At 48.2% G+C, this 17,229-nt stretch overlaps 1 protein-coding gene across 4 annotated transcripts in view; it reads left to right on the top strand.

Annotated features, from left to right (window-relative positions):
- Nucleotides 1–17,229, top strand: part of LOC134337366 (3',5'-cyclic-AMP phosphodiesterase 4C-like) — a 285,269-nt gene that overhangs the window by 50,288 nt on the left and 217,752 nt on the right. For all 4 annotated transcript variants that reach the window (XM_063032307.1, XM_063032306.1, XM_063032308.1 and 1 more), the window contains one exon: nt 12,241–12,461. In XM_063032307.1, coding sequence (XP_062888377.1) covers nt 12,241–12,461 — 221 coding nt within the window. The remainder of the gene's footprint in view (nt 1–12,240; nt 12,462–17,229) is intronic.

Raw genomic sequence — 17,229 nt, 5'->3', positions numbered from 1 at the left:
ACAGACTGGAGGGTAGCAAATATATTCAGTGGCCATTTTAGCAGGTCCCTCCTGTACCGAATAAAGTAGTCACTGAGTTTATACTGATGCCCAATGCATCACTGGTACCAATCTACCTGCCACCAGGACGTATATACTGAAAGGTGCCGGGAAAAGGCCAGCAACACATTGTAGGATCCCACCCACCCTGCTTAGGGAATGTTTCTCCCACTCCCATCAGAAAAGAGGCTTCACTCCATCCATGCCAGGACAACTAGACTCAATAACAGGTTCTTCCCCCAAACTGTCAAGCTGATGAACGCATCCACCTATTAACACCCCCACCATCACTCTACATTGTACATTCACATCACCAAGTATCACTTTATGTATCTAACAGCTACTTGTACATTGCACTTTATAGGATTGCTTTTATATTTATTTTTTTGTGTTATTTATGCTGTATCAGATCCAGAGTAACAATTATTTCATTCTCCTTTACACTTGTGTACTGAAGAATGACAATAAACAATCTTCAATCTTGAATCTAGAGTGTGGCTACCCAAACTGAATATAATACTCCAAATGCATTCTACCAGTGTTTTGTAATTTGTCAATGTAGCATCCCAACTTTTATATTCTATGCCCCAAGTTATAACCCTTCACTTTATATATTGCAAGCACACCATATGGCTTCATCACAACTCTATTGACCCGCATTGCCACTTTCGGGGAACAATGGACTTTCTCTAAGGTATCCAAGGTCATTATCATTCCTTACTGCCCTCCCATTTTCTGTATATGTCGTACCCCTATGTGGCTTCCCACAATGCATTACCTTGTACTTGTCTGGATTAAATACTCTGCCAGTTCCCCAATCCAACTTTCCAACTGATTTATGTCCTATGACGTTGGGTCTGATGGGTTTGACTTGGGTTTGGTCCACTTGAGTTCAGGTTGGGTTTTAAATTTACATGTGGGTAGATCACTGGGATATGAGGCTGTTCTGCAGCGTATCCCTGTGTGTCGTTGACATAATGGGAGTAACGAGGTTTGTGAAATGCTTGGGTGGAGAGGCTCCCTGTAGGAATAGGCTGGAGGTTTCATGTGGAGAGAAACGTCTCAGGAGGGTAACAAACTCAGAGAGTGGAGAGAGTGAGAAGAAGTGGAGGACCAGAAATGGTGAGGGTCTGCCAAAGACAAATGCAAACTGATGCGTAGGTGGGTAAACAAATGAGGAAGTGAGGTGACGAATTCCCAGTTGGAGTGAGGGTGTTGAATCAAGCTCAGAGTTCGGGGTCTGGACTCAATACTGGTTATGGATTAACAGGCTGGCTTCCTAAAAGGAGGTAAGTCGGTCACCTATGGCACTACTATCAATTTTTAATCATGCCCTGTATTTCAACTGGTGACCTCAGATGTTAGCCCAGTCCTAGAATCGCTAACCTATAATTGTCAACTTGGTGGAAGTCTTCTAATGTGTGAGTGCATGTTGTTTTCACAGCTTTTATCCTGCAAAACATCCTTCAGTGTAGTGTCGTGTCGTGCCAGAGATATTTCTTGGCACCACTTCCATTTTCCACCAAGTTTCTGGGAATCTGTTTCATTTCCTTTTCTGACATCACCCAGAGGTTTGGAGTATAATTAATCTGTGACCAAGCAATATATTGCTTCATATGTGCAATAATCTGTGCACTCTGACCTTCTGTTCATCGGCAAGCTTTTCCATCGCTAGTGCGGATCTTGTTTAAAGTGTGCAGAGAGGATATCTATGTGGGACAACTTGGTGTCCGACGTGACCCACTGTTCTCTCACCAGACTGCGACCAACCTCGACAGTAGCAACTTGTATTCAAAAGCAACAAGATTGTGTGTTATAATCAATGGCAGGAGCACCATAAGATCTAGGGATGTTGTTTAAAGAGTGATTAAATCACGTAACCTTTCTTTGACCTACGAGGGAGTTTATAAGAGGGCAGCACAGTAGCGTAGCCGTTAGCATGACACTGTTTCAGCTCGGGGTGTTCCCGAGTTCAATTCTGCTGCCATTCTCTAAGGAGTCTCTGTAGGTCCTCCCCGTGAAATGTGTGGGTTTCCTCCGGGTCATCTGGTTTCCTCCCACAGTCCAAAAATGTACTGGGTAGGTTAATTAGTTGTTGAAAATAGTCCTGTGGTTCGGTTAGGGTTAATCGTGTTTGTCGGGGCTTGTTGGGGCGCCATGGCTTGAAAGGCTGGAAGGGCTGATTCTGCATTGTATCGCTAAATAAATAAAGAAAGATTATGAGATTAGATTAGATTATGAGGACACGCAGTCCTCCTTTATTGTCATTTAGTAATGCATGCATTAAGAAATGATAGAATGTTCCTCCAGTATGATATCACAGAAACACAAGACAGACCAAGACTGAAAAACTGACAAAAACCACATAATTATAACATATAATTACAACAGTGCAAAGCAATACCATAATTTGATAAAGAACAGACCATGGGCATGGTAAAAAAAAGTCTCAAAGTCTCTCGAAAGTCCCATCATCTCACGCAGACGGTAGAAGGAAGAAAACTCTCCTTGCCATGAGCTTCCAGCGCCGCAAACTTGCCGATGCAGCACCCTGGAAGCACCCGACCACAGCCGACTCTTGAGTCCGTCCAAAAACTTCGAGCCTCCAACCAGCCGTCCGACTCCGAGCACCGAGCACCATCTCTGCCAAGCACTTCGACCCCGGCCCCGGCAACAGGCAATAGGCAAAGCCGAGGATTTGGGGCCTTCGTCTCCGGAGATTCTCAATCGCACAGTGGCAGCGGCAGCGAAGCGGGCATTTCAGAAGTTTCTCCAGATGTTCCTCTGTGCTGCTCATGTCTGCCTCCATCAAATCAGGATTGTGCACGGTATTCTACTTAACAAATACAGATATCATTCCGGAGCGGCTGTGCACGCTGTGTCGTGCCGCCATCTTCTCCTCACCTTTTCATCTTAAGAGCATCTTAAAGGAAATGGGGGGTAGAGGATGGTAAAACTTCAGAGTTTAGGGCATTAGTAGGCAGCTGTCGGTCCCAGGAGATCATGGGTTTGTGCCTCTGGTAGACTGTGTCCTCTCCAGGGCGCAAGCCTGGGTGGGAAGATTTGAAGAACCGGCTGTTGCCCATACCACGGGTCCCCCTCTCCACGTCACTGATGTAGTCCAAGGGAAGGGCAAACTCCGATACAGCTTGGCACCAGTGTCGTTGCAGAGGTTGCCAGGGTGAAGTTGTAAACAACATCAAACTGCCTTGGGGACCCTGGCTCCGGATTCCTTCCTCAGGGTTTACTCCTGAAGCCTTTCCCATGGGTGGGTATGGCAGCAAGGCAGCAGAGGATTAAAATCAGAGTTTTCCTTCTCCTAGGCGGGCTGCCGTCCAAGGCTGATGAGCCCCACCTGCCCGAATTAGGGCATTAGTAGCTAAATATAGGAGCCTCCAGCTGTGATTTAAAGTTGGGGTGCATGAAGGGTGGAATTGGAGCAAAGCTGCCTCAGGAAGTTGTGGGCTGTACAAAGTTCAAAGTACAGAGTAGATTTACAATCGAAGTATGAACATATACTACCCCGAGATTCATTTGCTTGCATTAAAAGCAGAACAAAGAAATACAATAGGATCAATGAAAAGCCACCAACAAAGACCAACAGACAACGAGAGTGTAAGAGAACACAAACTGTACAAATACAAAAAGCAAACAGCAACAATAAATAAGCAAACAAACAAAATATAGATAGATAAATAAATAAACAGATAGATAGATAATACTGAGAACATGAGTAGTAGAGTCTTTGAAAATGAGTCTGTAGGTTCCAGAATCAGTTCAGTGTTGAGGTGCGTGAAGTTCAGGAGCCTGATGTTCCTGAACCTGGTGGTGTGGCTCCTGTCCCTCCTACCTGATGGCAGCAGCAAGAAGAGAGCGTGGCCTGGAGGGCGAGGGTCTTTGTGGATGCTGCTTTCTTGGGGCAACACTCCTTGTAAATGTCTGAATGGTGGGGAGGACTCTGCCTCTGATGGACTGGGTTGTCTCTACTATTTTTTGTAGGCCTTTCCATTCTTGGGCCTTTGTGTTTCTATAGCAGGGCTGTGATGCAACCAGTCAGGATACTCTCCTCTGTGCATCGTTAGAAGTATGTCAGAGTTTTAGATGACATGTGAATCTGTGCAAACTTCTGAGAAAGTAAAGGCGCATGCCATGCCTCCTTTGTAATGGCAGCTGGCTCCAGGACAGAGGTTGGGAATGGGACAAGGTCAGGAAGGCATATGGAACAAGGATGAGAATGAAGGTCCAGTGAAGCTCGGTGAACACATTGGATACTGGATACACTGGATTTGGTCAGAGTTGGGGCAGTGTCTTGTAGTGTGTTGGATAAGCACTCAAGATGGGAGGTTGGCTAATGGATAATTAGAAATATCAGATCTAAAATAAAAAGAAGGCAAGAGGAAATTAGCAGGAATATCATACCTAAGAGAGCACCAGATCTTTTTGCCTTTTATAACTGTTAAGCAGTGACTGGTCCAGATTCATTGCTGTGTGTTTAGATGATGTATCACTCTTCCTAATTTTGGAACTAAATAGATTTGATTAGGCACACAGAACATAGGAAGAGGTCACTTTCCTCTTTTGACAAATTGTTGAGAGATGTGAGTCATCTCAAATATTGTAGGAGTTATCTATTCTTCCTGCTTGCAGGTTCTCTCAGGAGTTAATTGAATTGTAAATGGATTAAAATAGAAATTATCAAAAGGTGAGGTCTATCAAAGATATTGATTTGCAAAGCACCTTCCTTCCTTTGTCCATCTGTCCAATATTCTTCCTTAACTCCTGAGGCTAGATAGTGAATGCAATCTGATCAGTTCATCCAGAGAAGGCATCACATCAATATTCCCTTCTGTCACCCTCAAGGGGGTTATATTGAGGAATTAGAAATGTGTCCGGTTTTCCCTCTCCACCCAATCAACATTTCTTTAGAAATAAACGTAAGATGTAATGGCCATTGAACAAAATGTTGTTTTTGGGATCTTGTCTGCGAATTAGCTGTCTTATTATGGAAAAGTGGCTTCATTTAAAGTATTTGTTTTATTATGAAATACTTTCTGCTCTTTCTTCCCCTACCTAACTGTTTTTGACCAAGGAATGTAGAGATGAGGAATGTCTTTCCTCCTCTTATTTGGGACAAATTAGCAGTATTGGGCTTTAGCACCTGCAGTGTTCTCCATCACAGAGGAATCAATGGGCTCTGTCAGCAGTTAAGTCCCCGGATGTAAAGCCTGGGCTCTGAACCACAAATCAAGAAGTAGGAATTTGAATCCCATCGAACAGTCGGGGAATTTTAGCTCAAATAATCAGCTTTAATCTCAGATGTATTTAACTGCAATAGCCAAGAAGTTGGTGTTCTATGATCCTTCAGGAAAAAGATCTGTCATTATTACCTAGTCTGGCCTGGAGGCAAGTACAAACCACCAATCTGGTTGACTCTCAGCTATCTCCGCAAGTTCAAGGGCAATTAGGGAAAGCCAATAAATGACAGCATTACCAGTGAAGTCCTGGACCCATGAAAGAAGAAAAACAATCAATTTGCAATCATCTGATCCCAGTAGGAGTCTGGTTCGCTCCAAGGCTCAATCAGTCTGCCTGTGTTGAGTCAGTTCCTGTTAATGATTAAACTTCTGCAAATGTGTTTTCTATTCCTAATTACCCAGATGTGGTGTGACCCTGAAGTTTCTGCTCATTCCAGTTGGTAAAAGGAATTGAATTCCAGGTTACTCACCAACCAATCAGCAAATAGTAAGACCCAGAAGAGTTGGAGTTCTGGTTGGAATGCCAGAGTGGGAAGAGTACAGTATACTTTGGGAAGGAGGGGATGGAGAGTGATGGAGTTTTATGTGGAGATGAAGAGTGAGGGGGTTCTACTGTGGGGATTGGGATTGGAGAGGGAAAGAGTTGCACTGTGGGGAGGAGGGGATAGAGACTGATGGAGTTTTATGTGGAGATGGAGAGTGAGGGGATTCTACGGTGGGTACTGGGGATGGAGAGTGAGGGAGTTGTATGTCAAAATGGAGAGTGAGAGGGTTCTACTTTGGGGATTGGGGATGGAGAGTTGGGTTTATACTGTGGGACAGAGGGGATGGAGATTCAGCGGGTTGTTTGTGGAGATGGAGAGTGACAGGGTTGCACTGTGGGAGGGTTGGAGAGTGACGGGGTTGCACTGTGGGGGGGGGTTGTTGGAGAGTGATGGGGTTGCACTGTGGGGGAGATTGGAGAATGACAGAGTTGCACTGTGGGAGGGTTGGAGAGTGACGGGGTTGCAGGGTGGGGCGGGTTGTTGGAGAGTGACAGGGTTGCACTGTGGGAGGGTTGGAGAGTGACGGGGTTGCACTGTGGGGGGGGTTGTTGGAGAGTGATGGGGTTGCACTGTGGGGGGGGGATTGGAGAGTGACAGGGTTGCACTGTGGGAGGGTTGGAGAGTGACGGGGTTGCACTGTGGGGCGGGTTGTTGGAGAGTGACAGGGTTGCACTGTGGGGGGGTTGGAGAGTGACGGGGTTGCACTGTGGGGGGGTTGGAGAGTGACAGGGTTGCACTGTGGGGGGGTTGGAGAGTGACAGGGATGCACTGTGGGGGGGGGTTGGAGAGTGACGGGGTTGCACTGTGGGGTTGTTGGAGAGTGACAGGGTTGCACTGTGGGGTTGGAGAGTGACAGGGCTGCACTGTGGGGGGGGGTTGTTGGAGAGTGACAGGGTTGCACTGTGAGAGGGTTGGAGAGTGATGGGGTTGCACTGTGGGGTTGTTGGAGAGTGACGGGGTTGCACTGTGGGGTTGTTGGAGAGTGACAGGGTTGCACTGTGGGGTTGGAGAGTGACAGGGCTGCACTGTGGGGGGGTTGTTGGAGAGTGACAGGGTTGCACTGTGGAGGGGTGTTGGAGAGTGACGGGGTTGCACTGTGGGGTTGGAGAGTGACGGGGTTGCACTGTGGGTGGGGGGTTGGAGAGTGACAGGGTTGCACTGTGGGAGGGTTGGAGAGTGACAGGGTTGCACTGTGGGGGGGTTGGAGAGTGACGGGGTTGCACTGTGGGTGGGGGGTTGGAGAGTGACAGGGTTGCACTGTGGAGGGGTGTTGGAGAGTGACGGGGTTGCACTGTGGGGTTGGAGAGTGACGGGGTTGCACTGTGGGGGCGGGTTTGTTGGAGAGTGACAGGGTTGCACTGTGGGGGCGGGTTTGTTGGAGAGTGACAGGGCTGCACTGTGGGGGGGTTGTTGGAGAGTGACAGGGTTGCACTGTGGGGGGGTTGGAGAGTGATGGGGTTGCACTGTGGGGTTGGAGAGTGACAGGGCTGCACTGTGGGAGGGTTGGAGAGTGACAGAGTTGCACTGTGGGGGGGGTTGTTGGAGAGTGACAGGGTTGCACTGTGAGAGGGTTGGAGAGTGATGGGGTTGCACTGTGGGAAGGTTGTTGGAGAGTGACAGGGTTGCACTGTGGGGGGGGGTTGGAGAGTGACAGGTTGCACTGTGGAGGGGTGTTGGAGAGTGATGGGGTTGCACTGTGGGGGGGAGGGTTGGAGAGTGACAGGGTTGCACTGTGGGGGGGAGGTTGTTGGAGAGTGACAGGGTTGCACTGTGGGAGGGTTGGAGAGTGACGGGGTTGCACAGTGGGGGGGGTTGTTGGAGAGTGACAGGTTGCACTGTGAGAGGGTTGGAGAGTGACGGGGTTGCACTGTGGGGTTGTTGGAGAGTGATAGGGTTGCACTGTGGGGTTGGAGAGTGACGGGGTTGCACTGTGGGGGTGGGTTTGTTGGAGAGTGACAGGGTTGCACTGTGGGGGCGGGTTTGTTGGAGACTGACAGGGCTGCACTGTGGGGGGGTTGTTGGAGAGTGACAGGGTTGCACTGTGGGGGGGTTGGAGAGTGATGGGGTTGCACTGTGGGGTTGGAGAGTGACAGGGCTGCACTGTGGGAGGGTTGGAGAGTGACAGAGTTGCACTGTGGGAGGATTGGAGAGTGACAGAGTTGCACTGTGGGGGGGGGTTGTTGGAGAGTGACAGGGTTGCACTGTGAGAGGGTTGGAGAGTGATGGGGTTGCACTGTGGGAAGGTTGTTGGAGAGTGACAGGGTTGCACTGTGGGGGAGTTGGAGAGTGACAGGGTTGCACTGTGGAGGGGTGTTGGAGAGTGATGGGGTTGCACTGTGGGGGGGAGGGTTGGAGAGTGACAGGGTTGCACTGTGGGGGGGAGGATGTTGGAGAGTGACAGGGTTGCACTGTGGGAGGGTTGGAGAGTGACGGGGTTGCATAGTGGGGGGGGTTGTTGGAGAGTGACAGGTTGCACTGTGAGAGGGTTGGAGAGTGACGGGGTTGCACTGTGGGGTTGTTGGAGAGTGATAGGGTTGCACTGTGGGGTTGGAGAGTGACAGGGTTGCACTGTGGGGGGGAGGGTTTGAGAGTGACGGGGTTGCACTGTGGGGGGGGGCTTGTTGGAGAGTGACAGGGTTGTACTGTGGGAGGGTTGGAGAGTGACGGGGTTGCACTGTGGGGGGGGTTGTTGGAGAGTGACAGGGTTGCACTGTGAGAGGGTTGGAGAGTGACAGGGTTGCACTGTGGGGTTGGAGAGTGACAGGGTTGCACTGTGGGAGGGGGTTGTTGGAAAGTGACAGGGTTGCACTGTGGGGGGGTTGGAGAGTGACGGGGTTGTACTGTGAGAGGGTTGGAGAGTGACGGGGTTGCACTGTGGGAGGGGGTTGTTGGAGAGTGACAGGGTTGCACTGTGGGAGGGGGTTGTTGGAGAGTGACAGGGTTGCACTGTAGGGTTGTTGGAGAGTGACAGGGTTGCACTGTGGGGGGGGTTGTTGGAGAGTGACAGGGTTGCACTGTGGGGGGGGTTGTTGGAGAGTGACAGGGTTGCACTGTAGGGTTGTTGGAGAGTGACAGGATTGCACTGTGGGGTTGGAGAGTGACAGGGTTGCACTGTGGGGGGGGGTTGTTGGAGAGTGACGGGGTTGCACTGTGGGGTTGGAGAGTGACGGGGTTGCACTGTGGGAGGGTTGGAGAGTGACGGGGTTGCACTGTGGGAGGGTTGGAGAGTGACGGGGTTGCACTGTGGGGGGGGTTGGAGAGTGACAGGGTTGCACTGTGGGGTTGGAGAGTGACGGGGTTGCACTGTGGGGGGTTGTTGGAGAGTGACAGGGTTGCACTGTGGGGGGGGTTGTTGGAGAGTGACGGGGTTGCACTGTGGGGTTGGAGAGTGACGGGGTTGCACTGTGGGAGGGTTGGAGAGTGACAGGGTTGCACTGTGGGGTTGGAGAGTGACGGGGTTGCACTGTGGGGGGTTGTTGGAGAGTGACAGGGTTGCACTGTGGGGTTGGAGAGTGACAGGGTTGCACTGTGGGGGGGGGGTTGTTAGAGAGTGACAGGGTTGCACTGTGGGGTTGGAGAGTGACGGGGTTGCACTGTGGGAGGGTTGGAGAGTGACAGGGTTGCACTGTGGGGTTGGAGAGTGACGGGGTTGCACTGTGGGGGGGTTGTTGGAGAGTGACAGGGTTGCACTGTGGGGGGGTTGTTGGAGAGTGACAGGGTTGCACTGTGGGGGGGGTTGTTGGAGAGTGACAGGGTTGCACTGTGGGGTTGGAGAGTGACGGGGTTGCACTGTGGGAGGGTTGGAGAGTGACGGGGTTGTACTGTGAGAGGGTTGGAGAGTGACGGGGTTGCTCTGTGGGGGTGGGTTGGAGAGTGACAGGGTTGCACTGTGGGGGGGTTGGAGAGTGACGGGGTTGCACTGTGGGGGGTTGTTGGAGAGTGATGGGGTTGCACTGTGGGGGTGGGGTTGCAGAGTGACAGGATTGCACTGTGGGGGGGGGTTGTTGGACAGTGACAGGGTTGCACTGTGGGGGTCGGGTTGCAGAGTGACAGGGTTGCACTGTGGGGTTGGAGAGTGATGGGGTTGCACTGTGGGAGGGTTGGAGAGTGACGGGGTTGTACTGTGAGAGGGTTGGAGAGTGACGGGGTTGCTCTGTGGGGGTGGAGAGTGACGGGGTTGCACTGTGGGGGGGGGTTGCCGAGTGACAGGGTTGCACTGTGGGGATGGAGAGTGACAGGGTTGCACTGTGGGGGGGTTGGAGAGTGACTGGGTTGCACTGTGGGGTTGGAGAGTGACAGGGTTGCATTGTGGGAGGGTTGGAGAGTGACTGGGTTGCACTGTGGGAGGGCTGGAGAGTGACGGGGTTGCACCGTAGGGGGGGTTGGAGAGTGACGGGGTTGCACTGTGGGGGGGGGGGTTGGAGAGTGACGGGGTTGCACTGTAGGGGGGGGTTGGAGAGTGACAGGGTTGCACTGTGGGGGGTTGGAGAGTGACGGGGTTGCACTGTGGGGTGGGGTTGGAGAGTGACGGGGTTGCACTGTGGGGGGGGTTGGAGAGTGACGGGGTTGCACTGTGGGGGGGGGGGTTGGAGAGTGACGGGGTTGCACCGTGGGGGGGTTGGAGAGTGACGGGGTTGCACTGTGGGGGGGGTTGGAGAGTGACGGGGTTGCACTGTGGGGGGGGGGTTGGAGAGTGACGGGGTTGCACTGTGGGGTGGGGTTGCAGAGTGACAGGGCTGCATTGTGGGGGTGGTTGGAGAGTGACGGGGTTGCACTGTGGGGGGGGGGGTTGGAGAGTGACGGGGTTGCACTGTGGTGGGGGGTTGGAGAGTGACGGGGTTGCACTGTGGGGTGGGGTTGCAGAGTGACAGGGTTGCATTGTGGGGGTGGTTGGAGAGTGACTGGGTTGCACTGTGGGAGGGTTGGAGAGTGATGGGGTTGTACTGTGAGAGGGTTGGAGAGTGACGGGGTTGCACTGTGGGGGTGGGGTTGCAGAGTGACAGGGTTGTACTGTGGGGATGGAGAGTGACGGGGTTGCACTGTGGAGTTGGAGAGTGAGGGTGTCATGCTGGAGGAAAGAGGAGATGGAGAATGATGGATTGTACTGTAGAGACAGGACTGATAGTTCAGTGCCCAGCCTCCTCCTTGGCTTCCACTCACTTTTAGAGATGGAACATCTGTGTTTGTGTGTTGTCAGTGGGAGCCTGGGAGGAGGGTGTAACTTGTAAAGGTGATAGAATACAACTGCTGTAAATTGAGTTTGCTTTCTTTTCCAGTTAAAACACTAGCTTTCTTATGGTCTTTTTGCAGTTCTCCTCTATCTCAGGATCTCTCTGCCCCACCTCCTCCTGTTCTCTCTCTTTCCCTATTTCTCCTGTTTTTAGATCACAACCTTTCTTCTCACTCCTGTCAATTATTTTTTTCTTTCTCACTGTCTCTTAAGATTTCTTAAGTATTGTCACTGTCTAGAATCTAGATAGTGACAACGTGTAGACTCAAGATAGTACTGTCAGTGGCAAATTTTGATTGTCCTCACCACTGTTCATGTGTTCACAAGTCTCTGTCTCTCTCTGTCACTCTCCGTCACTCTCACACAGACACACACAATCTGCCACAAAGATCTGAGGAAAGTAAAGATTTATTTGCCCAGCTGATGTTTGCAATCTATCTTTTTAAATGATTTGTGTTTCTAAGTCAAGATGTCATTGATTTTATGAACCCTTTAATCCTCTTGCTGCGTCAAATTAGGCACGCGTATCCAAATGTATTGCCGTTCCATTTACCTTGTGATCTATAGCATTGAATCTCCTCCTGGGGATAGACCTTTGATTGATTTTGGCTCCTGGAGACCTCATGATCCAGTCCGAGCTCCCTAACTTTCCTGAACAAGACCAATTAGCAGCAACAGCAGGCAACAGCAGCATACCACCCTAAGAAGTTGCTCAATGCCACTCACCTCTGGCATGGATTCTCTGTTCCCTTCCTATGCTTTACCATTGGTGCCCAGGCCTGCTTCCTCTTCCCTGCAGCTTCAGTGGATAGAATTTCCTCATCTGCAGTGCATTAGGTCACGCCTTTCAGCCCACCAGGGTGATGCTGGGTGCCGATAACTCCAGGTTCTTCCTGAGCAAGTACTATGTTGATAGGGGCCCCACTGTGTATTGGGCAAGGTGCTAAATGGAAGCCCGGTCCAGTTGTCTGATTGTTTGACGGCAATGAGCACATTCCTGGAGCTAATGGTGCTTTGAGTATGTTTCTCTGTATTGGTTGTAAACACCACTTTGTGTATTTGAAGTCAATAAGTTTCAAAAAGTTTATTTCCATCCAGTATTTTCCCTCCTGTCAAAACTATTGTGCTGCAAATTCATCCCAGTTTTCTATTTCTCTCATTCCTTCTCTAGAAACCCAGAGACTCTCCTGAACTGCTGACACCATGCCAGCCCCTCACGTTCGGTCTAGTTAAGAGGCGCTCATCAGGAACTCTGCTGCTCCCCCCATTGTCTTGGCGACAGACCAGACTCTCTGACAGCTTTTGGACTCTGAAGGAAGACTTGGGGTTGAGGATAAGTGTCCCTTTGCAAGGAGAGACATCACCTCCGGTGATACATGGCAGCAGCACAAGGTAGGAGGGACTGGTGGTCTAATCCTCCTGGGACCTATTGCCCATGAAATTATGGCTGTGTGTTGGGTTGAAATGTTGCAATTGCTTTTCTCTTTTCCATAAGTGCGCATGCCTGTCGGTCAAATCTTCTCATGACAGTATGAAGTTACAGGCTCAACTGCCAATAATATCAGGAGTTACTTGCCTTCTCTATTTCAAAGTAATCCCATGTAGGCATGGTAGGCATACTGTAGGTTCTTCCATGCCTTCCAGAGAGGGCAGACAGCATCTGCATTTAATATCTCGTCCAAGAGGTGGCACCTCTGAAGGCGTGGTACTCCTTCAATATTGCCTTGGGAGAGTCATCCCAGATTATGGAGTCACTTGGTCTAGTGTGCATCTCACTGAAGCACAGTCACAAAATAATGGACTTAGTGAGACAGGTTGCATCAGAGAGAGTGAAAGTTGTTTGGTAACTCAAGTTCTTAAGATTTAAGAAGCAGGAATGTTTAAATTGGTAAATGTTCATGGTTAAATATCCTAGAAAGCAGCATTCCACAAGGAGTGGATTGGAAATGTGCTTTATGATGGAATGAGTTGATTTGATTGCATTGTGGCATTCTGTGTAGTACTGAGTATATGGTGACTTGGGGTCAGTGGTTGGGTTGTGTTGTGATGGGCTACTTTATACCAGGCCCATTGAAAACATGGATTGGATGGGTTTATGACTCTTGTTTATTTTTACTTTGATGTAATCCACTCTGATAGGCTCTGTGCTTGGATGTGATTTCAGGGTAGGTGGCTGCCAACAGTTCATGGGTTGAAAGGGTGAATGGAAATGGTTGCTGGAGGTCCATCCAAAAGCCAGGCCTGAGTGTGCATAATTGCAGTTTCCAGTTACACATCCAATTAACTTTCAACTTTTGAGTTTGAAATGAAAGTATTTAGCTCTTTATTTTCAATTTGGGATCATTTCTAGAACTCTGGATGGACATCCATTTTTTTATTTTATTGTTGGTAGTTTTCAGAACTATCAGCAGAACAGACCACAATCTTTCCCACTCTCTCACGTTGTCAGCATACTCAATTGCCATTCAAACTGCCTCTTGTCATTCTTTTGCCCAAGGAAGCACCCTAATCCCTTGCCTCAACCTCACCACCACCAATCTTACTCTTCCCCAGTCTCACTTCCTCCAATTCAGACCTCTTGCACATTTCGGATTTTTTTCACCATTGGTGGATGTGCCTCAGATCCCAAGATTTGAAATTTCCACTTTAAATGTCCAGCGTCTCACCACATTTAAATTTCTACCTTTGTCACTGGTCGGGGTATCTTTTTGGAGTAAACGCTTAATTACTGCAAAGAGTTTGGGATATTTCTCATGCAGGTGGACATTGTTGTGTTATTGTAGTGTGTTATAATGAAACTTTTACACCTTACCCTTCAGAAATCAGCCTCTGGAAAAAGGGTTTGGTCGGGAAAAGAAGCAAAAGAATGTTGCTTGCAATTACTGTACCCTGAAGAAAGTTTATTTGTCTGATGTACCTTCAAATTCTTCATAGTCCTAACTTGCTGAAGTAGTATAATTGTTTAATTTTTACTCCCAGGTATTTCTGGTATCTTCAAACCCAAGTGCTTGAAACCACAGTGAACAAAACGGTTCGGGATTGTCTTACTGCTTCTTTCTCGCCAACTATCAGTGACCAAATTCACGGCTTTTTGAACACAAATGCACCTAACACTATTTAAAAACTGTTTATTCTAAGTGACTAATAACTAGCATAAGTCCATGCGACTGATGCTAGTTAGAAACTGTTTGACAGCATTCTCCTGTCCCAATTAAGCAACATAGTGTCCCAAATAAACAAAGGGAATTCCGGTTATTTTCTCAATTAGTTTTTGTTCTTTAAGAGCTGTCCCAAATAATCGGCTGCCCCAATTAACTGATGACCCGATTAACTGACATCCAATGTACTGAGAATATGAATTGTAAAGAGTCTTTGGAAAGTGGTGACTGAAGCAATCCACGCAGGCACAGAAGCCTAATGGTTGTACGGAAATAACTGTTCTTGAACCTGGTGGTGTGAGACCCAAGGCTTCTATACATCCTGCCTGATGATAGTCGTGAAATGAGGGACAGGATTGTGGGGGTCTTTAATGATGGATTCCTGGGTGTTTTCATATCAGGCCATAATGGAGCCAATTAGGATACTCTCCACTGTGCATCTATAGAAATTTGTCAAAGGTTTTGGTGACATTCTGGATCTATGCAAACTTCTGAGGAAGTAGAGGAGCTGTCATGCATTCTTTGTCAGAACATACATGTCCTGATCCCAGGATAGATCTTCTGGTATATTAATGCCAAGGAATTTAAACCTACTGGTCCTGTCCACCTCCATTCCCCTAATGAGGACTGGCTCAAAGACTGCGGGCTTCTTCCTCTTGTTGTCAATAATCAGCTCTTTGGTTTTGCTGTTATTGAGTGGGAAGGTGTTCTTGTGACAGCACAATCAGATTTTCAATCTCCCTCCTATATGCTGATTTGTCACCACCTCTGATTTGGCCATCAGCAATGGTGCCATTAACAAACTTAAATATGGCATTAGAACTGTACATTGCCACAAGATCTTAAGTATAAAATGAGTAGAGTGGGGTCTAAGCACACAGCATTGTGGTGCACCTGTGATGATGGTGAGTGTGGAGGAGATGTTGCTGCCAATCTGTACTGGGGTCTGCAAATGAGGAAATCAAGGATCCAGTCGCATAGGGAGATACCGAGACCCAAGTCTTGGAACTTATTGGTTAGATTTGACGGGATGATAGTATTGAATGCTGAGCTGTCATCAATAAAGAGCTTCCTGATGTATGCACCTTCATTATCCAGGTGTTTCAGAGCTGAGTGAAGAGCCAAGAAAATTGTATCTGCTGTTAATCTGTTGTGACAGTAGGCAAATACATCACTGCTCATTTTGGATGCGGTCAACTGCGCTATTTATGGAAGAGATACATGTTCACATTCACGTCTAATTCCATTACCAGTGAACATGTATCCCATCTATTAAGTGGGCAATTCTGCAGTCTTATGGTCACACTTTCAGGGGCTAAGGAGAACTTGAAAAGTAATCCCTTGAAGGTAGTGATCTCTGGACACAGGCACCTAACAATAGAAGTAGGAAGAACACCAAGATCAACTAAGAAGATGCGGTTTAAGGGATGATGCAGGGGTGAGGACTTTGGACTCTTGGAGCATTAGGTCTGGTTCTGGGACAGGAAGTACCAATTCAAAAAAAGATAGGTTGCTCTACAAAAAAAAAATTGGGAGCAATATTCTTGCAGGGAGGCTCACTGGGATGGTTGGTAGAGTTTAAACTAAATACTCAGCGGGATAGATGTAAGCGTTTCAAAGCAGTGAAGAGGAATGGAGTGAACAAAGAGTGAGCACAAAAGAGAGGTAATCATCAGAGCACACAGACAATTTTGAATACTTCCCATGAATGCAAACAATCATTTACTGTCCTCATGTACCCATAAGAGTCTCCCTTAATAACATAGATCTTTTTATGAATGGAGACGATTTCTACTCCACTGCTGAATTTCAACATGGTGAATGCTGTGTTTCCAGGAAGTATGGATGACTCCTTCATTTTAAGGAATTCTATGCTGCCAGACAACCGGCACTCTCTGGAGAGCGGTTCCTGGGAACAATGATCTTTTGCCATTTTCCCCCGAATCTCATTTCAGTGCACTCTCCAACCACATGAAAGCTATGCAAACACCACAATCGCAGTGGAAGGTGCCATGGGTTTCCTGATGATGAGATTTCATTTCCTGTATTATTCTGCAGTTCATGCAAAGCAAATGTTCATACTTCAAAAATTGTGTGCTGCGTGTTGCACTCCTGTATCAGTCAAAGGCAGCTACAGCTGCAAATGGAAGAACAAAGACTGCGGAGCCTGGAGAATAGGAGGCTGGAGGAAATGCCCTGATTCAGCAGCTATAACTTGTCTCCCAGCTGAGTGGAACGGGCAGGCATTATCCTCAGATATGAAGGGCTTCCAAAGAGAGACAATTTTCATTAGGAGCATTGACCCCAACACAAGACAGCCTCTCAATTTCAAGGTAGTATGGAGAGTCCAACTGATGCATAATGTCATTTTGTATTGGTCTGTATATATGGACTAGCACTCAATTCCCTAACCCTGTCACCAGGTTCGGATATGGCCCAAGTGCGGAGTGAGAGACACTGAAGCTGGTTGATAGTTCAGCAACTTTAATGCAAACAATGTTAAAGGGAAAAGAAAACAATAAACGCTAGGCCAAACAGGACTGTTAACTAAAACTCTCAAATGGAAAATGAAGCCTACACTGTGGCTGAAAGGAACAACTAAGTATAAAATGAATACCGCTAGTCTTCAGAGTCAGTTGACACACAGTCCAATTTCTCAAGCAAGGCAGAAACGCAAGTTTCTGTGTCCAAGTCTCGACAAATACTACGGTGGAATGAATGGAGTTAAATACTATCACATTGAAATAATAAGTAGCTGACACGTGCATATTCACGAGCGCAATTGCCGTAATCTGCCGCGCTGCCGAATCCGTGGTTGTGACAAACCCTATAATGTCAATGTCTCAAATTAAATAACCAGCTCCTGATGAGTGACACTTGCCGTAATAAATGTGATCTCTGGACAAATACGTTTTCTTTGAATCTGCTCCATTCTGCAGCTCAAAGTCAAAGTAAGTTTATTATTGAAGTATGTATATATCACCAAATACTACCCCAAGATT

This window comes from Mobula hypostoma, chromosome 24 (assembly GCF_963921235.1).
Source record: "Mobula hypostoma chromosome 24, sMobHyp1.1, whole genome shotgun sequence".
In the NCBI taxonomy this organism is placed as follows: domain Eukaryota; kingdom Metazoa; phylum Chordata; class Chondrichthyes; order Myliobatiformes; family Myliobatidae; genus Mobula; species Mobula hypostoma.
This window is presented reverse-complemented; position numbering and strand designations above follow the sequence as displayed.